The 24,267-nt window shown below is 40.9% G+C and overlaps 1 protein-coding gene and 1 long non-coding RNA gene across 6 annotated transcripts; both read right to left on the bottom strand.

The window, feature by feature from the left end:
- Positions 1-910: 910 nt before the first annotated feature.
- Positions 911-19,212, bottom strand: camsap1a (calmodulin regulated spectrin-associated protein 1a). Of its 5 annotated transcripts, none has more exons than XM_016681460.1 (20): positions 18,857-19,212; positions 18,203-18,414; positions 12,479-12,741; positions 11,697-11,858; positions 11,509-11,589; positions 10,826-10,858; positions 9,663-9,804; positions 8,710-8,849; positions 7,960-8,056; positions 7,666-7,792; positions 7,178-7,260; positions 6,664-6,748; positions 4,316-6,530; positions 3,499-3,635; positions 3,173-3,381; positions 2,964-3,026; positions 2,598-2,685; positions 2,382-2,503; positions 1,676-1,794; positions 911-1,568 (listed from the first exon to the last, which is right to left on the bottom strand). In XM_016681460.1, the coding sequence occupies exons 2-20, from the start codon at positions 18,411-18,413 to the stop codon at positions 1,278-1,280; spliced, it is 4,668 nt and encodes a 1,555-aa protein (XP_016536946.1). In that variant the 5' UTR covers position 18,414; positions 18,857-19,212; the 3' UTR covers positions 911-1,277. The 5 variants fall into 5 exon arrangements, with proteins under 5 accessions (XP_016536946.1, XP_007571587.1, XP_016536948.1 ...); XM_007571525.2 differs by having other exon boundaries at positions 7,196-7,260; XM_016681462.1 differs by lacking the exon at positions 2,964-3,026.
- LOC107838587 (uncharacterized) lies at positions 9,857-10,818 on the bottom strand. Its single transcript, XR_001664679.1, has 2 exons — positions 10,686-10,818; positions 9,857-10,608 (listed from the first exon to the last, which is right to left on the bottom strand). It is a non-coding gene; the product is annotated as an uncharacterized LOC107838587 (long non-coding RNA).
- Positions 19,213-24,267: the final 5,055 nt, after the last annotated feature.

Genomic DNA, 24,267 nt, shown 5'->3' with positions numbered 1-24,267 from the left:
TTCTTCACTGTGATTTGACTTCTCCCTTCTATCTGCTGTTTTGATTGTGTCACTTGTACATTATCGAAGCGATATATCCCTCACAGTAAAGTGTGGGATATATCCCACACTTTACTACCATTACATGTAATTAAGATTGAATAGGCATTCCTAGACTCAGACTGCGAGATCTGTAAAGGAAGAATAGAAAAAAAAAGTGTTCTGTTTTTATAAGGAACTGGTACAATCTGGTCCAATTTTAGCAAGAAAAATGTACCCAGTTGCACTTTATTATATATCCTCAAAATAAATAAACACAAAATAAATAACTAAAATCAGACATAACATCTCTTTAACATAAACTTTAAAATAGTGCCTAGGTTTTTTTTTTTCTTTTTTAGTAAAAAGAACTTGTACGTAATGTACAGAAAACACTGTTCAAAAATGTACAAAATGCAGCAAACAAATATATCAAATATAGTGCAGGTTTTTTTCCAAACAGTATACCAATACTGACAACTGGTCATTAGCAGGTAATAGCTGTGCCACGTAATAACATGTAATAACAACGTATGAGCAGCAAACAGCTTTGCGACATAACTTTGTTGTTTTGATTAATGGATTATGTAGTTAATGAATTATCACACACAAATGGTATTAGCTTAATGCAGTCCAAAAAATACTTCATGTGTAGGATGGATAGTAGAATGTTTCCCTTACTTGACAACAGAAAATAGGTCCAAAATTAAAATAAATAGAAATAAATGAATAGTTAAGATTTAAAGCATAATCATCAGATCGATGAACCCTATCCCACCAATCATTCACACCTCCAAACACACTAAACTGGACAAATACCACCATTTATCCTGTACATACACTCAAAGTACCTTCAAAGTTCCTTCTTTATAAAAGCAGATACAGTCTCGCGGAATCTCAGTAGATTTTTTTTATTTTGCTTTTTTTTTAATGCGAAGCTGAGCCAGCAAACTTTGACGACTTGCCTCGGTTCATCACAGCCTGCCGTAAGCTGCACTTTGTGTCGGTGGCATGTTTGCTTCTGGAAGGAGATTCAGCGGGATAAGACTTGGTGACTTCGGGTTATGATGAAATTAAATTATCAAAGTGTGTGACATGCATAAGAACCGGGTAATAAAATGAAGACCGCGAGTAGGTGAGTTGGTACTCACACTGCCACAGACCATCTAGCTCTCTCTCTCTAAATCTCGTCAGTCTTCTCCAAGATGTTTGGGTCCTGCCCAGCTGTAGCTTATTAAACACAAGTGTGCAAGTCCCGCTCATTTTCTGCGAGCGCTCCCTGGTCTCCTGATCTGCCACAGGTGATTTTGGATGGTCAGAGCGTCCACGCTAACGGACACGGTCTTGGCGGGGATCACGGTGAACTGCTTGCGGTCTGAGTTGTACTTGTACAGCTTGTCGATCATCTTTTGAGTGATGGCGCGCGGCCCGATGCCCGTGTACTTGACGATCACCTCGGTGTCTGGTGAGTACGTGTAAATGGCGCGGAACTGACACCCGCCGTCGCGGAAGAGGATGAACAGGTGGTTGGATTCACACTTTTCCAACTCCTGGGAAACACAAACGAGAGTTTCAGTCTGGGAACACAACGAAATGCATGAAGATCACAAAAGTTTTATGTGCGCAGCTTGGACTGATTCCAGGAGATTTCACTGACCTCAAGGGTGACATTTTTCTGGACCTCGTTAACTTTTCCAGCCAGGCAGCAGTGGGCGATGGCATTGATGATGATTGGCTTATTGGATTTTGAGCTAGGCTCCTTGAAGAGTTTAGGACCTTTAAGAAACAAAATGTTATTATTTATTTATTTTTTTTTTTTAAGTTTGTACTTCTAGATGTCCTCCATAATTTGGATCACACATTTGACATAAATGTAAACGTTTGTGTCGGTAGCTGATAAACTGGGACCAAAATACTGAGATACAGTGACTGCTGTTTTTGTAATGCTAGCTGTGCTAATTGGGCAAATTGCTAAGTAAAAATCCTAAAGACAGATTACAACATTATTAATTATTTTTGTAGTTTTTAAAATATTAGATGAGTCCAATTTTCCAGTCACTTCTCTCTAACACAGCAGTGTGTTAGAGAGGAAGCCTACAGAAAATTGCTCTTCTTTCTCATTTTGTTCCATCATTGGGACAAAAAGCTTCACTGAGAGTACATTTAAATCTCCCATTCACTGTGACCTTATGTACCACCTAATGTCCAATCAACATGTAAGAGGGATATCGGATGGTGCTCATAGCAACCAAATCTCTCGCCATTAGAATCAATGGTAATGAATAATTACTTTCCAGGAATCTTAATCGTCTTTTCTTTTACTTGTCAGCATAATCCTTCTGGATTTCTGCATTTCTGCTCACCGTTGTACTCCACTGAAGTGACGGATGAGGCTATGGAGACGTTCTCCCAGTCCCGATCCATGTTCCTGCTGGAAGCTCTGCTCAACATGGGGAACGAATCCACAGAGCACACAGATGCAGCCCTTGTTGACACGTTAAACACAAGTCAGTCGGATAAGCACAAGGATACGCAAGGTTCAGAATCTGAGCAGTGAATTGTCAAGCGCAAGTTCTCACCTGTTTGAGTCTGCCCCGCCAGAGATGACGCTGTCTGCATCTGTTGCTAGGGAAAGTGTTGATCCACGATGACTGAAGCTTAAGTCAGCTAAAAAGAGGGAGAGAAGGTAGCATCAGTGTATTTTACAGTTCACATTTGATTGGCCCCATTCTGATCCTACCGAACAGTTACAACAAGTAGTCACTTTGATACAGCAGATAAGATTCACCAAATACTAGTATTCATTAAAAAGTATATATAAAGCATATATACATATATGAACATATAGTTTAAATAGTGTGTTTTTTGTTTTGTTTTGTTCAATTTTGCTTAATAAGCTGTACATGCTTGTTTGACATGATGCAGAGGAGGTTAGAGACATTCACCTCCCCTGCTGGCTGCTCCTGAACTCTGGTTTTTCATTAACATAGACACCTTCAGAGAATCACCTGCGTGACACACATGCATGCACACATTTACGGGGGGACACAGCAAGCACACAGGACACTAAAGCCAACCAAAGTCATAATTAAACAAACATCTAAACAAATCAAGACAACATAGAACACGTTGTAAGCCCCAACGATGGTCTTACGTGTGGTGGATCCTTTGGGGAGGCTGCTGGAATATCCCCGGTGCATTGATTTGGGTCTGTTCCCGCGGGGTTTGGTCTTGGTGCGGGGCTTGACCAGACCCTGCTCTTCCATAAGGGCTTCCTGCTTCCGCCGCAGATACTCCTGTTTAATAAGCTCTCGACGGGCCTTCTCCTCCTCCTTACGAATGCGGTCCTCCTCCGCCTTACGCCTTGAATAAACATCGCAACAGTTGAGGCTTCCCATTTTATTTTTTTTTTTTTCGTGAAAACAATCCAAGTGCAAGCTACGTTATTTTTCTTGTGCACGAGTGTGGGCCAGAACGTACCGGGCTTCGTCACGTTTGATCTCGCTCTCTGCTTCTTGCTGCTGTTTCCGGAGTCTCGCCTCCTCAGCTTTGCGCTGCTGTTTGAGGAGGAAGGCAGCGCGGCGTTTTGCCATTTCATCCTCTGCCTTCTCATCATCCTGAAAAATTTGAAATACAGCGCTGTGCCTTGAGAAGTTATCTTTTTTCCCTTGACCCTTTCCCCATTTTATCATGTTACAAAGACAAATGATTCATGTGATAGAACAATATAAAATGGCTCTGGAAGTGGAAGGAAAATGACACAGTTTTAGCAATTGTTTAAGTATAAAAATTGTGAAAGTGTGATGTGTATTTATATTCAGTGCGTTTCTGTCTATATATCCATTACACTTAAAATTTAGTGCAACTAACAGACTTCAGATGCGAGTTAATAAGGCATTTGCTTTCTGTAATTTATTCTGAGCATAAAATCATCTATATCTGTTGGCCTAGTCGAAGGCCATGGCCTAAATTAAGAATGCAAAGAAGAACAATTAAATCTCCTCTCTCTAGATGTGCAGACATGCTCCAAAACACTTATAATTAAGTATGCCTCTACCCAGTACTAACTCATGGTAACTGAATATAAATGCACACAATTCATTCAAAGTTTATTTTTGAAAACCTTGTTTCCGATTCTTTCTACATCACATGCATTACATGTGATGCTTTACCACAATATTCCTAATGCATGTTTGTAGTTACAAATGAACTATAGTCTTTTCACTCGTCTGTGAAGACGAGGCTCTTTACATGTCATTGCTCCAGACACGCAAAAGCAACAACCTTTTGGATTTACCTTAAAAAAGAAGCCCAGCCCTCCTTTCTGCTCTCCTTCTGCTGTGCAGTCTGTGATATCTGCACCGCCGTCCTCCACTGGATCCTTGAGCTCTGACAGGTCGACCTCGATCAGCTGACTCTTGACCCTGCCGCTCTCATCGACGTCGACGTTCTGTTTGTTGCAGTTGGTGGTTAGTTCCTCCTCTTGCCCTGCATCCTGTGATGCAGATTCAGACGTCTTGGTAACAACTGTCGAGTCTTGCGATTTCAGTTTGTCTGACAACTGCACATCTCTGTCCCCGTTGCTTTCATGGACTCTGAAGGTAGAGTTCCTCTGAACTCCAGCTGTCTCCAGTTCTCCATCGTTACATCCTCTCGAAGGAGTGTTACTCCCTGGGATTGGGACGGTGGACTTGGTTAGGGCAGACTTCTTATTTGCTTTATTTTGTTTGCGTTCTGCCGCTTTGCTGCGCTGGCTGGAGCTGAGTTTGGGGGGACGGCGAAAAGGCACCGAACTGCTGCCGCCGATATCTACAAAGTGAACTGCAAAGGATCTTGAGTCTGAGGTAGAGGATACTGTTTGGGGTGTGGTGGGGTTGATCCCAGAGTCTGTGCTTTTCTCCGTTTGTGCATGGTCTGGTGGTGAGGCAACACTTTGCTTCATTAGAAAATCTTGCTGAAGGGAAAGCTGCATCATCTGTTGCTGGATGGAGCTAATAGCTTGATTGAGCAGGTCTAAGGAGTTTGAACATTCGTTGAAATCCGGTTCAGCACTATTATCCTGGGTAAGGGTGTTCCAGCTGTTGTCTCTGGTCATTGTCCACCCGTCTGTTTGACTTTTCAGGGAATCGAGACAGGAATCGTCTTTACAAGCCTGGGTCTTTGCTTTCCTCCTCTCTGCAGCTGTTGATCCAGAAGAGTCAAGGGAGTGTTTCACAGGTAAAGGAAGTGTGTCGCTCTTCCCTCCACCCATTTTAACAATGTTCAAAAATGCAGCTTTCCCAAGCTTCAGTCTCTGCTTAGCATTCAGGGCTTCCATCTTCTTCTTCTGATATTCTATTGCACGCCTCTGCTCTTCCAGCTGCATGTGAAGCTGTAGCAGCTGTGAAGGCACAACCGGACCAGCCGTTACATTCTTCCCCAACATGGTGCTAGTCTCCTTCGCGTGCCACTGAGGGGGAACCTCTGAACCATCCGGCGTAGTCTTTTGGGAGCTGCTCGTACTTGAGCATCCATCACGAAGGCCAAGTTTAAGCAGCTTTCTCTCTGCAAAGCTGGTCATCTTGATCCCCGCACTCCCCGAAGCACTGCAGCTGCTTGCCCACGACACAGTGCTGGGACAAGGACTTGAACGTCCGCTTGCATCTTCCTTATCCTCATGCTCGCTTACCTTCAAGTCTTCTCGAAGCTTTGCTGACTCAACTTCTCCGTCTCCACATTCAGCTATGTAGCCCTCGACTAAACGATTCCCCCTCAGCGTCTTCTCCAGCTCTGTCTGATCGTCCTCATCATCTTCCTCAAGGTCTGCAATATCAGAATCAGAGTCATGCCCTGCCTCTGTCGCTGTGATGTGTGGAGTCTTCTCTGGTTCGACAGCCAGGTGAAGAAAAAAGCCTGGAGGCTCTGAGCTACCAACTGGCCCGTCAGTATGGGGTCTGGAAGAACTGAGAACTGAATCAACCACACAGTGTTTCTTTTTTGAGAAGGAAGGGATATTTTCAGTTCTTGTTTTGGCAGCCACCGCCCTGCTGCGACTTTCCCCACTTTCCTCCTGCTTGTTCAGCAATATTCCCTTCTCCTTGGCTGGCTTAGGGGTAGTTGGCATCAAAGGCTCCAGATAGTAGCCGTCTGTCTGACGGTCGAGAGCAAAGGGGCTCACATCGTGACGGAAAACATCGGAATCCCTGGCGGACGATGTTAGTTTCTGCGCTTCCAGCTCATCCTGCTCCATGTCGCTGCCAATTCGGTGTCGAGGAAAAGCAGATGGGTGAATAACAGAAACCAGTTCCTCCTCCTCGATTTCCTCCTCTTCGTCTTCTACGCGCATGTGACAGAGCAGACTTTGGCCACTGAGTCGGTGCTGAGGCAGACTGGACCCCAGCATGTGTTTGGGGGTCATGCTCACGATGTTAGAGGCCAGGCTGTCCTTGCTTATGGTGCGAGCGAGGCTAAGGCTGTCTGCATTGTCCTCCTTGGCAAAATGCACAGCATACGGCACTGGTTGGGACACAGGTCTAACAGAGTAGAGGGACACCATGAGTTTTACAGGCAACTGTCGAACAACTGAATTTGTACACCCACCTCTACTGCTGCCACAAACTGGGAGCTGCTTTTATCAGATGTAAACAGAAGTAATCATAACCTCACCTGGTCCTTCTTTCTGGCCACGCCACTACTGAGTCCTGGCGTTGTCCATCTGTTCGCGCCGTCGAGTTTGACCTTTTCCTCAAGTCTGTGAGGAGCAAATATTAATCATATACAAGGAATTATTTGACAAATCTGCAAAATCTATAGCAAATCATTTTAAATTTAAAGTCTGGGATCTTCAAACAAACTCACGCCACTTTTCATACAAGTAATAACTAGTTAGCAGTGAATACAAAGGAACGGAAGAAAGACACGTTGAAGACTATCGGGTTCTCATGACCCATTTTTATTCTCACTCAGGAGTAAAACCAAGATGCAGTTCCTCCATGAAATATTATGACCACCAGAATTTTTTCCGAGTTTATCACCTTGCAACCAAAAACTTTTATATACTTTAATAGTGTCGTATGAGAAGGATCAGTGCTAAGCAGCGGGCAATTGTAAGAAAGATACAGTACTTGTCCCCAAGAGTCTACAATTATTAGAATATGTGCACCAATATGATTTGTACCACCTGAAGTGCTCTTCTCACCCAAGTTTTGTTGTCTCTGTCTCAGTGGCAGTAATGAATGAGATGGACTAGAGGTTGATGTGGCGCTGAGAAAGAAAAACAGAGAAAATCAGTATTAGATTAAAATCATTTTAAATACAAGTTGTCTTAAACACATTTCTGTAGCCATAATCCTAATAATGCAACATCTGCTTACACATAGACTTTTGGTCCAGTTGTATTTATCATTGTATTAATGTCCTGAATAGTAGTAAAGTTGCTTAGTTATGAAGTGTATCGATAAAAAGCATCTACTGAATATGTATATTAATTGTACGTATACAGTACAAATTTGAAAGCCTATTTTTTTAGCAATAAATTAAAGATGTCACAATTTAGACAAGAACACGCAAACATCCAAATGGACCGGTTCTAGTAGAATTTCCTATACAAAAAAAAAAAAATCCACAGGATGATACTAAATTATTATTTAAGCATTTTTGGCTTAATACCTTTGGTCATTTGTGGAGGTTGTGGTCAAGATGTCCACTGAGTATGATGAAGGCATGAAGCATTGTTTAGTGACATTTGAGGCGGGTGCGTAGGACCGAGAATTCTTGGGCTGCAGCAGGGCTCTTACTAAAAAGTAACACACAAGGAAAAAAACCCAAAAACAATAAAAAAAACCCCACAAAAAGCAGTCAGAATTAATAATAAAAATAAGAGACTGCTTCGTCTTGCTTTAATCTAAATTTATTTAGTTACATAAGCTTAAGAAAATGTATTACGTAAAAAAAATATTTTACCATCTTTGACATCCTGAAGGTCTCTGGGATGTACAAAGTCAGGCTTCACATTCTCAAACCACCAGAAAAGCTCAGCAATGAAGACCATAACATTGTTCTGAATGACAGAAAACATACAACGTGACTAATGTTAAGAGATACACATGGCTAGGTGTCTCAAAGTCTCTACCTTTAAATGAAACTGTTCATATTTTGTTGAAGACAGAGACAAACCGAACTTGTGCTCATTTCTCAAGACTTTCATCAATATCAGATCAGTGGACCAAAAGCAGGTGGGACATTGTAATAAGCAAAAAAAAAATAACTGAGAAACATGTTCTATGGTGATAGCTTACAGGGAGAGCACCAAAGTCTTAAGAAGACATATTTTATATCTGAAAACCAAATATTTATATCACTACATCTACGATTAGCATCCTGAAAATGACTGCATCCATCCATTTTCTATGAGACCAAAGAGAGGGAGGCGGCTATTTCCAGAAGTCAAGGAATTAAAAGTGGGAAATATCCTGTTTTGTTTTTTTGTCAATTTGTCAAAGTGCAACACAGAAATGTGCAGCACATACAACAATGTGCACATACACAAACCTAAAGCTAATGTAAAGTGGCCAGTCAATCTAATGAGCCCGCAGACGGCACATGGAAAACATAGAAACTATAAACTGGAAGGACTCAGTTAGGACTCAGCAGTGCCAACATCTGTGTGTCAGTGCAGCCCAAAACAACTCCAAAGAAACCTTTTCTGTTTACCTTCAACACAGGTGGTGAGTAGAGCAGATCCTCCGGGTTCAGGAAGAAGCACTCGTTCAAATACTCATTAGAAAACTCCTTCAGCAGCTGGATGTTGTACATGCTGTCTGCTATGGAGGGAACCTCCTTCAAGCAGATATCTGCACCCAACACAACACTAACTGTTAATAACAAATGGCCTATTTTTTAAGACAGTGTTTCTTTTTTTTTTTATTTCAGACATTAACATTTTGGAAGATGCTCTTATGTCATATGTTGTGGGATTCATCATCCTGGGTTTTTTGGGTTAGGGTTTTCTTTTGTGTTTGGATTTTGAACATTTTCTTATGATTTATGTTCAATAGCTCTTAGCACATTCAGTTAATTTCCTTGTGTTCATTATTGCGAGTGTGTGGGTGTGAAATTTGCTACTGACCCAAGAGGATTCAAAGTTAGATATTAGCTATAAGTGAACTATAGGATCAAAGTAGAGGAAGAGAAAAAAAATTCTAAGATATTTATAAGGAAACTGTTCTGTACGAGCATGTTGGATGTTTATTAGGTGTTCTACAACACAAAGCTAAAGTTCAGTGGACGCCTGGTCATTTCACTGTTTTGATCATTTTGCACTTCTGTGTCTGACTTTCTGTCAACTCTTAATCATTTCATATTTTATTTTAAATTAATGATGGCATATTTTACAGCGACTCTTATCTCACATGGCGTGATGACGCCTCTGCTAATAAACAAATTAGTTTATCACTACTCATAGCAAAAGAACTGAAATAACAAAAAATATATATATGATAGGTTTAAAAGATAAATTGTAATCAGCTCTGATCAGTATCAGCAGAACATCAGCAATAAATCTGATTGATTGATCTACTTTATTCTTAAGGGAAGATTTTAAATCTTGAAAATCGAGAAAAGGAAAAACTTAAAAAATAAAATGAAATAAAAACAACCTCTCTAACCTTCGAGTTTAACGACTTCTGGGCAATAGAAGTGGATCACAGCAAGCAGGGCTGTGCCGTCGCTCACATCCTTCAATATGTCTTCCACCAAGGGGAAGTGCTGAAGAGTGCGACCTGAAAGATGATCTCTGCGGTACCGCACCTACGGAGCAGGACAGCATCCATGTTTACAAAATGAACACGAGCTTATTTGATCAAACAGAAAGCCACATACACACTTGTCACACACAGACACAATACGTCTAACTTTGTGAATACTCCTCTGCCTCACTTTAACATGCATACTGTGCAGCAGATGTCCGAAAGTGGTTCTGACTACTTTATGGTATTCATATAATTTACATTGTATCAAATCAGCTGCCTTGTGTATCTGTTATTTTAGTGTCTGCCTTCACCTATAGGAGCTGGCATGATAGTCAGCAGTATTAAGTTATAACGACGAATTGCTGAAAACAACATTTAGGGTTAATGGAGACAAAAGGGAGAGACATTTAAGGTTAAAGTGAAACACAAAGGGGTCAGTGATGGGTACGTTACCACACGAGAGAACTCCACAGGCTCCAATAAACAATGGGCCAGAGCATGCCATAAATCAGGCTGGTGAGGGAAGACAGAAATAATTTGGTGGACGAAATGAAACATGGAATGAAATATGCAGTGTGTGGATAAGCGGAGCAATCTGAAACTATGCTTTATGCATGCTGCTTGACAGTATCGATGTGCTTGAAGTAAACTGAAGTTCCTCTCTGTGAGAATATTTTAACAGGGGCAGATGTCTGTAGAAGGAATAGCTAGAGTTTCAAAATTTCAAAATGAAACTGCTTTCCCAACAGGAAAAGCAGTTTCATGCGTTGGTTGTTTCTTGTTTTGCCACTAGGTGGCACATGGTATTTCTCCCTGTGCATACCACAGTGTTTCTATGAAGGTGTTTCATTCATTATGCTTTCTTCTTCTTCTTCTTTCTTCTTCTTCTTCTTCTTCTTCTTCTTCTTCTTCTTCTTCTTCTTCTTCTTCTTCTTCTACTTCTTCTTCTTCTTAACTCTCTTCAAAGCTTATTTTAACGTAACTTTCCTAGCATGTGTCCAAGTGTGAAACATACGTACACAACTGCATTCAACTCTGACACACGTACAAACACGAGGATAGCAAACGTTTACACTTACAGGTACAAGCTTCCAGTACCATTTGGAGGGAGACTAGTTTCCGAGAGGCACACAGGGAGGAAGGTTAATGGGAGACAAACAGGGAGAGCAGCAGACAAGTAAAGGGTCAGATACAGGAACACTGAATCAGAATTACCTCCTGCTAGACAGGAGATAGGTCTGATAGGAATGGATATGGAAAAGGGTTAGGCTGAAACACATCACAAACAATGTCATTTTTAAGCACAGTTAACAACAAATATTGCATCAACTCTCAACAAACTAGAAAAAGAAATGCATAAGTTAATTTCTGCAATTCAAAACTTTGTAATAGTTCAAGTTCATGACAGATTTCACATGTTTATTTCTGGCAATTATCACCAGCAGCTAATCTCAAATTCAGCTTCACTTGTACGTGCCTGCCTGTAAGCTGAAAGTATTTTATAGAAAGTGGCTAAGTGTGGCATATGGGATTTTGTCATAAAGAAACACACAAGAAAAACAGAATAAAAGCACAACAGGGGGGATCACACACTGACACAAGTGTCCACAAACAGGCTATGACAGTTCACAAGGTCAACAAGACCATTACAGTCAACAAGCATAGCTACATTTAAATACACACCCAACTACATTTGGTGTGTGTTTAACACACCAAGCCTTTTAAGCGCTTCGGTGAGATGGAAGCACAGAGAATCGTGTACCTTGTGGTGGCTGGGTGACTCCAGAAAGTGCTGCTTCACTTTACACTCTTTTTCTGTCAGCTCCCTCATTTTTATGGTAATCTAATGTAAAAAAAACAAACAGACAAACAAACAAAAAAAAACTGTGTAAGTTGATATCATTTAAAGCATTCAAAAATAAAAACAGAACAGATCTGAGTGATTAAAACCTTGTTGATCCAAAGGATCATAGCCTCTTCCAGGTTGTAAGGAAGCTCTTTGGAGGCACTGATGTTTGAAAAGCGTTTGACACACGACACCACCTTCTCTACGCTGATCATTTCCACTGTGTAGGCCATCATCAGAGCATCAATGAGGTGGATGTGGGCACTCTGGGAAAAGAAAGAGATTTGGAATTTGTCTTACTTCATGATCATTGAGAATATGAAGTAGAATGACAAGGAAAGACAGAATTTTCATTTGTTTCAACTTCTAATGGCTGCCTCAGACTCTTAAGTGCCTCTATTGGAGGACAAACGCATCCATTTACTGAGCAAACATTATTCTCAGGGTTCGTTTCTCAACCAGCTTTAGATGATTATGTGTTTTCACAACTGTGGGAGATATAACTAGCATCTCCGTGGAAAGGATTCCCATTAAATAAGCATGTTGCACATTGTGCCTCATAAATATTCTTGCAAAGACTCTAAATCTGACAAAACTGTCACGTCAGATATGAAATTATTTACTGCAACATTCTAAGCTTGTATTTGTATAATGAAAGCAGCTAAAAGCCAAATGGGAAGTTTTAACATCCAGATTCTCCCCAGGCCTCCTGCTTTTGTGCTGGACTTCTCTCAGTCATGGATTAAAACATGTCTGGACAAGTTAGGTTTATAAAACGAATTCTAAAATGCTCATAATCTAATTCAGACACATCAGGCCATTTTCTTAGATTTGCTGTAGCTGCTACAGCTTTTCGTTGTTGCAGCTTTCGGAAGGAGGCACCGACCATTTTAATGGGAGACGAGCTGAGGTCCATGTCAGACACTGGTGTGCCGTTGGTCTCCAGGACATAGATCCCTTTTCTGGACAGGGCCTGGATGACAGACTGGTGGCTTTGGAGGTAGGCGGCCTGTTCAGCGGGAAGGATGAGCCCGCACACACGGCTGTAGAGCTCTCCAGACAGCAGCAGGTAGATGAGGGGGGGCTTGATGTGCTCCTGCTCATACTGGTCGGTATAGAATGGGTCTCGAAGATCTGGAGGGATGCGATCTGGAAAACAGTCGCAATGACATGACGTTTGAATTTCTCATGTTTTTACTGCCTCCCTTATCACCATCATTCATGCAGCTTTTTTTTTTTTTTCTTGACACGTGTTTACTAGTTGCTCATGTTACATAACCACAAAGCTTTCAGTGAACAGACTATCGAGGTATTAGACTGTCTGAAGGGGGGACAAACTCAGATGCTGAACAACATGTCAGCAAGGCATGCTGTGAACCAGAGGCTTTAAGTCAATGAGTTAACGGACTTAGAGGTGATGTTTTCCTGCTTGCGGTCACAGACGTGGTGGAAGTTATTTTTATATGCCTCCAACTTGTTAATCCAGATTTAAAGCCTGCAGGACTCTCGGCATTTAGCTTCCAGCACGTTCGGTGCTGACGCAGACAGGCGGTGGCGAGAACAGGGTTGTTTTATGTTTTTATCTATTTACATTGCAAAGAAATAGAAACAAACCCACTTCTGTTATTAAAGATTCATTTGATTTACCCAGTGGGTCAGATGAGATGACCAAAAGGACTCTCATTCAATGTTACATTTAAAGTTTCAATAATTGTTCATGGAAAACCAGCAAAAACCAGTAACCTTTTATTTTTATCATGCTTTTCAGCACGTCAAAGAGCTTGAGAGTTTTCATGTTTGCATAAATTAAGTAAAGAAAATGTTGTCATTAAGCATCTTCAGTTTTAGACTTTGAACACCAGCAGACCAGCTGCTTCCTTTTTACATTGAGCAGGAAGTGAATGCTTCCTAAATTGAGACTTACTAGATTTTACTGCTCTTATTTGATCAGCTTTAGATCCAACCTAAGTGAAATGTACAGATAAGGAATACAATCCAAAGTCTTATTAAACATTTTTGTAGATAAGCGGTCTCCAAAGTTAACTTCTTGTGCTGCAACATCTACCAGGAAAAATATTGGTCAGATTAAAAATAATTATATTAATAAATAAAGTAAATAAAAAAGCTTAAATAGGACAATAACTGTTATTAGCACTGTAAAACAGGATGAAAAGGGGTTCACAAAGCGATGCAATTCTAATTTTTTGCACCACATTCACAATGATTGCACTAAACACATGGCGATGCAATCACTCCCATAAAATCATTTTGTAATATTCCTTTTGTTTCGTTTAACCAAAAGCCTAACCATGAACAAGCATGGCAAATAAGCTTCTGCTCCGTATGAATAAAGTGGATAATATTTGGTAGTACTCAACACACAAGCTAAATAACCAAACTAAATAACCAAAGGAGGGCAGAGCCTTATGAAAAGTAAATAAACAGCAAGACTGGATCTGAACAGCAGAACTCTGTGAAGACTCAGCTGTGCGTTTCACATCCTGCTGCGTGCTTCACATGGTCTACACCACAATTTCTTCCTCACTCAGTGCTGAAGTCAGTATCCGAGAGCGTGAGCATCCGAGATCATGTATGAAACTGCTCTTTGCACACTACATCACGTCGGATTAAATCTCTCTAGTTTTGCCCCCGCTCCTCCTAAACACGCACCACTCTCTGTCCTGACTCTCCCTCGTCCTCAGCTGCCTTGAATGTCCCCTTGTCCTTCCTGGTTGCCGTGGTGATGGGTGATGAGACGGGAAATGGCAGGATGGCTAATGGTGGGGGCTGGGATGCTGTCCCATCTCCTGCTCATTTGATCATGTTACGGTGTGAGTGTGGAAGAGGAACTATAAGGGTTGAGGGAGGAGCTCCTCTGTAATCCTTACTGCTAATGCTTCGTCGATATTATCCACCTGATCTAAGCATCACAGCCCACCCTGGTGAGCTTGTGTGAGACTGTGAGGGGAATTAAGAAAGGTTGTCTGTGTGTGGGTTTATACGGGGAAAGGCTTTGTTCCTATTCAGGTGCTCTGTCAGACAGGATGCAAGGATCTTGCTGACAGACGATGCAGGGCTTTCAGACTCTGGGCAATGCAGCAGAAAGATGCGGCTCTTCATTTCCAGTAATAACGCTATAGTGGAGGTACTTACTGAAGAGCATGAGCTGAGAAAACAAAATCTTTACGATGCACGCATGGATACACCTCGGAGTCTTACCTAACAGAAAACAGTGGAAGGTGTAAAGTCAGGCTGGCAGCTTTTTCAGTTTGGACCAAGCCTTCAGTGTAGCTCAGGACAAAAGGGGGTTTTTATTCCCAAAAGTACTCCTTTAGTAGCTCTGGTACACTGTGTGTGATTTCATATGTCTATCATGTTCGAAATAAATAAATCTGAGTCTGAATTTAAATGGTCATTGCACTCTGACTTAAAATCAGCAGGATTTTGCTGCTGGACATAGAAGTCTCATTCAAAAACTATTAATAAAAAAACAGTAGAATCAAAATTAGATAATAAAAAAAAAACAATGGTGTTTATTTTACTTTCTTGGACAAAATCTAGTAAAATAAGTTTCCAGTGGTCATGAATTAGCACGTTATGAGTCTAAACAAGAAAGCTTTGTTGAGCAGAACACAAGCCTTCAGGTCCAATCCCATTAAACACTTAAGCATGTGACTGGCTGACTCTGACTTTCACACCAGCTTAAAGACAACACAGTCCTCCCAGCACCACTGCGTTTGTGTGCAAGTTTGCATTTAAAGCTGATCAAAGTGGTTTTGGTCTTCTGTCCTAAATGCGACCTTAAGAAACCAGACACATTTGCACTTTTGTTCAAATTAAACGAAGCCACAGGGGTTTATTTTGTTGATTTTTGTTATATACTTGGCACTACAGTGTTAATTTGCCAAGAAGAGATAAGTTATGAAATACAAAAACATTTATCTTTTATAAGATTCAGGAAACAGCTTATATAGCAAAAATAAACCTCTGTGAATGTCCCCTTGGTGAGAAAATTATTATAAAAACAACATAAAAAGTCAGAACACAGTTTGCAAATGCACTCAGGAACAAAGTAATTAGCTCCTGGAGACTCAACCCATGGTGTGGTGCAACGACAACAGAAGTGTTTGACAATAATGAATGTAGAAGCCTAAGAAAAACAAAGTAAAAAAGTGGCAGGATCATGTTGTGCATCTTTCAAAATGCACAACGTCCCTATCCATCTTGCCAAATTAGTTAAAAAGTTGCTAAATGCTAAGTAGAGTAGCCATCACAAAAGCCTGATTTCATGGAGTGTTTACAAGCAGATCTGAAGGGGTGTGTGGGAAGAAGGAAGTTCTACCAATTATCAATCAAAATAGAAAAAAAAATGTTTGATCTTTTTACAGTCTACATAAATACATAAAGCTTTAGTCTTCACTAGCAAGCTGTGTATTTAGGGCTCTGTCTCCTTCTCTGTGTCAAGTTGCTGAGCTGTGCAAAGCAGAACTCCAGGAGGAAAGCCCCTCATCTAGTATTGCTGAGTCACAAACCGAATGTCATAACAACTATTCTGCAATTTGAGGTCTGCCCCAGTAGCTGCTTCCAAATCCATCATTGTCTCACTGGGGTCCGTGAACAGCGCCATTCACTTTGTGCTCAGCCTCCACAGAGAGCAGGCAGTGAGTGGCACAGAAACCCACATTAAAGGAGTCATTTCCTGACATTTACTAACCAGCGTGGCCATGTGGTCATTTTTAATGTTTTAATAGACCTTAATCTGAGCCAGCAATGTTAATGATCTCTGCAGAAAAGATGCAGTCTGAGTTTTCAGTCCCTATTGGAGGTCATATAAAACCTGCATTCTTGGTATTAAAGTCTGTCATTTGAAAAAGTGCCTCCTCATTAGACTTAAAAACAAAAACTAAACTAAATTATACCCAGCTATGAGTTATGAATAGGTGCATAAACCCTTTATTTTTATTTAAAAAGTGAGCCTTAGAAGCCTTAAAAATTGCAGCATGACCCTTTCTGTTTTTGAAGACCTTTATCATTAAAAATAAAAGGTGGCCTTGGATCAGCTGACACAGGGGTACAGCTCGGATAGGTCAGCAGTCCTTCACGGGGCAAAATCACAGAGAGACGAGTGCCTACATTCACAGTAAGAGATGACATCGATTCACAGATTAACCTATGAGGCAATTTAGCCGCGGCAGGAAACCTGAGCACACAGTGGGCGTACAGACGCTGCAAAATCAGTCCAAGTCTCACCAGCATATTCATATGAGGAAAACAAAAATAGATTTTTAAGATTTAAAAATCTCCACATAGAAACAGCACATAGTTATTGCTGAGTAATACTCATAGGGTAGTGGCTAAAGTTAGCCAGTAGCTAGTAAAACAAATCCTTAGGTAAGATCTGATTTAAAGTCTGCTTAACTATTGTTTCTTTTCTTGTTTTTATTAACTAATTAGTATTTTAGCCTGTTTAATGTCACACTGAGGTCAACTGAAGAACTATGAAGGAAAAAGTCCTTGATTTAAGAAGTTTGTACAATGTCAAGTTTGTGATTTTTGTCCAAAAGAACAATAAATAACCCATCAAAAATGGCAAAAGATTTTAATAGAAAAGCATAGCAGCGGAGGAAGATTACACACCTACAGGTTGATTTTGTTTATTGAATTTTTCATCCCATATGATTGTTTCTTTTCATTTTAAAGCACCTACAAACAATAAACTACTACACAGACAGAACAAAGTTTTCAAATAGCATGAAGCATAATTTTAGAGAAGTATTTCAAAAGATGTGCAGCTGTAAGTGCAGCAAAAAGTGGTTGTACTAATGCATGTGTCGTAATAATAGTCAACGAAAAATGTGATGGAATTTATTTGCCAGGCTTATAGGCAGTTAGTTGCTGGTGTGGTTTATTTATTTATTTTTTAATAGTTCATTTAAACCTTTTATTATTTTGTCACATTACTACCACAAATTACAGTGTACTTTATTGGACATCCGTGTTTGATAAATGGACTTTATAAATTTGAAGTTAAATTACGATTTACCTTTTTTTTTCTTATATGAATCTGAAAAGTGTCGCATGCATTAGTACAACCACTTCTTGGTGCACTTACAGCCGCACATCTTTTGAGATACTTCTCTAACGGTTTTTTACATAAGGTGACTCATATGTTTGCCCCCTTTTTTTTTTTTTAAGAAAAAAAAGTTTTATTTCAGTGAGATGAAATAATGAGCTTGTGAAAACTTTACTTTTAAAGTCTCGACTGGATTTAAGTCTTGACTTTAACTTGGGAATTCTAGCACACATACTTGCTTTGATCGAACCTATTCGTTTGTTGTTCTACATACATGTCAAGGGTCATTCTTCTGCTGAAAGGTTAAGGATTTTGCAGCCACTATTTCCCTGAACATAGCTCCAACCATCTTCCTGTCAATCTTTAGCCAGACTCTCCAACCATATGTGGGGGAAAAAAAAAAGTATTCCCACAGGCTGGAAAACCAGACTTTTTAACATATATTTCTGACAGAAAAATTACCTACTCTATTAAACAGACATATTGACTGATTTATTAAACACCTCTCAGTAAGCAGAGAAGAAGAGAGAACCTTACTGTGACCATAGGCTTTGGCAAACAACCAGCGGAGATTTGCTTCTATTTTGGCCCTGGCGCAGTCATAGAGCTTCAGCTGTACAACCTGAGCCTCCATGCTCTCTCCTACTTCTCCTCTTCCTCCTCCGCCTCCATCATCCTCATCATCATCATCATCAGCTGCTGCTGCTGTTCTCCTCCAGGTGCTGTCCCTGCCAGCACTCACATCCATCCTGCAGGAAGAGACACAAAGATATTCCCTGCTAGTGGAGGCAAAGAGCATTACATCATCGAAGAACAAAACAAGCAGGCCCATGGTTCACCTGCTTTTGGCGATGGGACAAAATAAAACACGCCAATTCACCTTGTCTCACCTTGTCTCGCTGTCAAGTCACTTTATTCCCCTGAGCCTTTTTAATTCCGACTCTAAAGCAGTTTCTATGAATATCGGATGGTGATGTGTCGGGTTGAAAAGTCTACAAATGAGTGACAGTTTTCGTTTATAACCGATTATTTTTTTGAAAAAATACAGCGTTACAATAAACAGCAGTTTTAACGCCAGAAACAGTAACTGATGACTATCCGAACAATACTAAGCTCGCGCTGACAGTGTGTCGGATGGCTAACCTGCGATCACAGTCATTTTAAGCAGCATTTACATAAAGAAAGACTCACTTCTAAGAGCACATTTGCGTCCTGTTCACAGCCTCAGCTTTTCGGGCAGGTGTAATGTTAAAACGTTGTCATGCTGGGCCTGGTTCCTCCAGTTAACGGTGGAATAACGGGAGACTCCTCCCTGTTCAGCGATACAAATCTCCGGCCTGTAGCTGGCGGTGGATGGTCGTTAATCCAATAATAAAAAAATCTGCGTGGGAACCATTCGGGCGTCCGTCTTCGAGGAAAATTGAAAGCGTAAACACTGGCTGCTTCATTTTGGAGCTGTCATCGCTCCGGACAGAGGAGTAACGGGTCTACCGGTGCACGGGCAGCCCTGTTTGTAGGAGCCTGTCTCTATGGGGACGGGTGTTACCGTCAATCTGCCTGCAATATACCAACTCACCAGCGGGGGGCGCTGTTGTTTTACATGCAGTGACTGCACATAAAGACAGTCGTACCTCATTTAGCGTCAATCCAACTAACTGCTGGTGTTGTTTGGGAAATGTTCCTACCAGTTCTGCAACTTTAAAGGCTGGCTACAGGTTATGAAAAGGATTTAGGTCGGATTTTGACTAAACGATTCCATTAAATGCTTCTGCTTTTGTCTAAACCAGTGGTGCCCAAAGTCGGTCCTCGAGAACAGTTTCCCCCTTTTCCAACAACGATCCCATCAGTCTCTACTTCAGACACGCTAGCCGATCAAAAGATGTGTCGCCTCCATCATAACGTAGAAATGAGAACAATTGGCCAAAGCGTATTTAAAACTATGGCGTCTGCTGAGTGGGGGAATGTGAAGGCGAAAGAAACAAATAATGAAAAATGAAGAAGAAAGGAGAAGCACACTCTACATGTCTGCGGTGGAATTTTGAGAGCAAGTCCTGAACGATGGCTCATCATGTGTCACGCATAATTGCTTTTAGTTATGTTCCTATGGAAACTGTGATGATCTTTCGGCCTGGCAAAAAGGGATGTTTCATCACCTTTGCCTCCTCAGGTTTTGGCTCACCACTATGGAGTTTGGATGCATTGAGAGGCCCACAGGGGACCGAGTTGCTTGGGCTTCACAGGACAAACCACACAGCTCAGGCGAAATGGGGACTGCAGGAGCTTCATTTTAAGAAAATGTTGAAAGCAAAACTCTCACAGAAAAAGAGAACCAACAGACATTGGCTTGTATGTGTGGATTAAAGTATCATGAAGGGCAAATTCACCTTGTCTGATGAAAAAATTACTTTTTTTATACAGATGCTTGGCTAACACCACAATAAAAAGTATATTTATGTCTATAGCAAACTTTTATTATATATGTCATACAGCTACAAAACAACATTAATGCCATAATAAAACAGTGTGCTTCGCTGCAGTCACACTTAGTAGCTGTAATTGGTGGCGTGTGCTTTGGAGTTTCTGTGCTGATTAATTTTTTGCGAAGTGATAAAAGCTGGTAGCTCTTGCATTGTTACAGAATAGAGCTGTATTTCCCTCAGTCCGCTGGCTGCAATGAGTTTATGATACTGTAGGAGCCATTTATCCTTTCTGGTATTTTTCGCCACCAGGGGGCGTATTTAATTATGAGTTCTGAGTGTCTGATGGGGGGGATGGGTTATTTAAGGTCAACCATCATTCTGTTCAGGTGTTGTTAATGGGCGGAGGCAAACAGTTTTCTACTGTGCTTGGTTTGGATGTATGTCGGATTTATGTGGATCTAAATGGAAACAGTAAGACAATGGACATTGTTCTGACAAATAAATTACTTTACTTTATGTCAAACGGAAGATCGGCATCATGAATCTTAATTGAGCGCACGTAAAACGAACGCCTTTCAAGAACAACCACCAGTAGCCTAAAATATAGGACTTTAGCTGCTACAATTTAGGTAGAAAATTGCCTCGTTCGGAAGATCCACCGATCCTTCTGCATTGGGATTCCACGTAGCCGTAAAGTAACGGCACAGAACCAGGCTATGGGGTATATGCCACGAGAGGTGGTGACGTATTTCCGTTTGAATTTATGCCACATAGATTGGTTCCGGGTCCTGCTTGCTCCTATTGTTTTTGGCCAAAGCTGCAAGATCTGTACCATGAAAAAGACGCAAAACTTAAAATATCTACGAGCTACTGGTACAACAATCGAGTTTTGTGGTGTGCCGTTGTGTCCAGTAATTAGCCGGTACCATCCGGTGCTTAGTTTTTTCCATTTTCCTGCTGATATCAAGGCGACAGTGGACTGTAGCCAAAACTTAGCCACTACAGCTTCTCTTTTTTTCTCTCTGATATTCTACTTAGAAAATGAGGTTATGAAGTTACATCCTCCTGCTGCTTTTTGTTTTTAAAATGGTAAATTTAGGTTTGCCTCGACTTTTATAAACTAATGCTTATATGCATAATTTTTTGTATTACTGTTGTTACAGATATTAGGGGAACACTGTGCTTTGCCTGCTAGTAGTTTAAATTAATTTCAGCTGCACACTTTCAAAAGAGTATTCAGATTTTAACATGCATTTTCTATGTAGTAAATATTTAATTTCACAAAGACTCCTTCAAATGCATCCTTCTTTTCCCCAGATTTGAAGGATGGGTCCGGTGTATCCTTCAAGGCCCACGATATCCCATAATTCATTGCGGGTTCCAACTGGGCGTTCAGGCAGAGCGTCAATGGCGGTGAATAGCGACAAATTATTTAACTTTATTACACTTTAAATGACACAACGTGATTTGGTGCAACGTTTTTAGGCGAGAATGTAAGTGTGTAAATCTCAAATATCTGCTCGGTTCATCAATACATCATCTAATTACAATATTGCTCTGACATTTTCGGACCTGTTTGCTACCGCTGCGTTAACAGCCAGCTCCCCGCTAGCTGTCAGCCGGCCGGGCGCTCCAGGTTCGGTACACCGAGAGAAAACGCCTAACTCCTGGCACATTGTTATAAAAACTCCCGCTAGCTTTCCCCAATGAGTGGGAGTTAAACGCCGATATTATTCAGACAGGTCTGGTTGAAAATGTTTGGTTTATAAAGTATTTCAAAGCAGAGGCACATCGGTTTGATTGATTAATTAAAGTTAAGCTTCAAACATAATATGTTTATTTAACCGTAATGTCCTATCTGCGATGTGGAGAGTATTTTAATGAATAATTTGTATTCCTTGTAGAATACAAGGAATACGAATACAGTACACATTTGAACATTTTAGAATCAAAGTAAGAGATTTCCTTTTTACTATGGAACATCCTTTACTATAAAAAGTGAAGAATAATATAGACATCAGTAATACATGAGTGAAAAATAAACTTCGGTTCCGTTGTTTTTTCTCCTCTCTGCTTCGCGCTGTCACGGTTGCTTGGCAACATGAGTTACGCTGAGGAGGGGGCGGGGACAGTTGGTGAAGGCTAGACCTGTCCGAATCCACAGATATTTTTCTTCCGGTCTCAGTTTATTCACGGCCTTCGAAGGACCCGTCCTACATAGACCAGTCCTTCGAAGAATGCAGACCCTGAATTTGGACACAGCCACAATTCTGCATATTTTCCATTGCTTGCAATATCACTGACTAGTTCAGATGTGCGCAAAGCTCTTTGGAATCAACCGTTCACAAAGTTTACCGATCGACGATTTTAGTGATTGTAGTTCAGAGAAAATGTCTGATTATACACCAAGATACCACAGTGGAGAGATGGGGCCCCACCACTCCACGACAATGGGAGTCCAGGAAAACCCCGAAGGCCTGTTTGCTGCTGCACACGACGCCTTACTGGAGGAAATCCAAAGAAATCCCTTCTGGAAGTGGAGATCGCCGGAAGGGTTGAAGACAACCAGAAAATGGTTCACCTGGAGGCAGAGCTGGAAGAGACCAAGCAAGAGCTAGAAAGGGAGAAAGCAAAGGGGAACCAACTAATGAGTAGGTATGAAATGGATATAATGGTGTTACAGCAGCAGGTGGAATCATACCAACAAAAAATAAGAGAAAAGAAAGAGATGTGTTGCCAGGACAGAAAACACTTTGAACTGCAGCAAGAAGTTGAAAAGCTTCAACACCAGATTATTCAAGACAGAAACGTTCATCTCAAGAAATCAGGGGAGGACAAGGCAATCATTGACGACACAATCAAAGAAATAAAAGTCCTGCAACGCGAGAAGAGACGTTGGCAGCAAAAATTTGACCAGATGAAACATTCATTCCACGAATTTATTGCAAAGTATGAAAGCGACACTTCTAGTCTAAGTCGAGATGTGGAACAATATAAGCAGCAGGTGAGACAAGAAATAGATGCCAGTTTAGAGAGAGAGAAGAAGAGTCAGCAGCTCATGAACAACCTGAGAGCTGAGAAGGAGGAGCTCTTCCAGAAAATGGCAGGAGAAATCATAATTTTGAAAAAGAGGGAGAAATACATCCTTAACGAACTAGATCAGGTCCACTTTTTATCTGATGAGCTAAGCAGTAGATATGAAACAGATATCATGGAATTGCAGCAGCAGGCAGAAATCTATAAGCAGAAGGTAAAGCAGGGGGAAACTGCTCTTTTGAAAAGAGAAAAAGAACAAAAACTTGTCGAGGAAACACAGCAGTCTGCACTGGAGCAAATCGAAAACTCCAGCAGCAGATGATTCAAGAAAGAAAAGCTTATCTAGAGAAATCAGAGGAGGATAAGGTGATTCTAGATGATCTGAGAGCAACAAATGCCTTACTCCAAGAAAGCAAAATAACAGAAATCAAATTCCTGGAGGAGAAGGAAAGTCAAGCCCAGGCTGAGTCTGAGAAAATTAAAGGTTTGTACCAGGAGCTACATCATCGATACGAAACAGATGTGACTGCCCTAAAAGATGAAGCCAAAAAATACCAGCTGGAATTAAGCTGTGTAAAAGAGGAATTAGGAAAAACAAAAGACACTCTGAGAGATCTGACAGATGAAAAACAGATCACCGTTTTCCAGGAGGAGGAAATTTCTCAGAGCGCAGTCGACCTGGTTATAGGATCGAGTAAAGATGTTTCTTCGGAGAAGGAACTTTTTAGAGACCCTTTACCAGGTTGTTCAACGGACCCAGAACCCACAGATGAGACAAAGACCCCAGGAGAAACCGTCCCAGAAGATTTAGAAAACGCAGTCAACAAAACTACAGAGGACGGCAAAAAGAAAAAAAACAAAAACTTCAATCTGGAAAAAAATACGCAACAGCCCAAGTAAGTTATGTGTTTTTTGTTTGTTTTTTACAGATTTATTGTCCATGAAACAGATCTACTTCTTTTCTGCAGTACTTTTCACAGTGAGAAATCCAACATTTAGCCGCATGTTTTGGATCTAAGAGTTGCGTTCAGTTCCTGGCAGGGAGCAAGTTTCTCAAAATGTTTTGGTTCAAAGAAAAACCAGAACATAGTGCATTTTACTTGCATTTTATCCAAATTCTTGAGGCCGATGAGGAAGAGAAACTGA

Source organism: Poecilia formosa, unplaced genomic scaffold (assembly GCF_000485575.1).
Source record: "Poecilia formosa unplaced genomic scaffold, Poecilia_formosa-5.1.2 Scaffold282, whole genome shotgun sequence".
In the NCBI taxonomy this organism is placed as follows: Eukaryota; Metazoa; Chordata; class Actinopteri; order Cyprinodontiformes; family Poeciliidae; genus Poecilia; species Poecilia formosa.
This window is presented reverse-complemented; position numbering and strand designations above follow the sequence as displayed.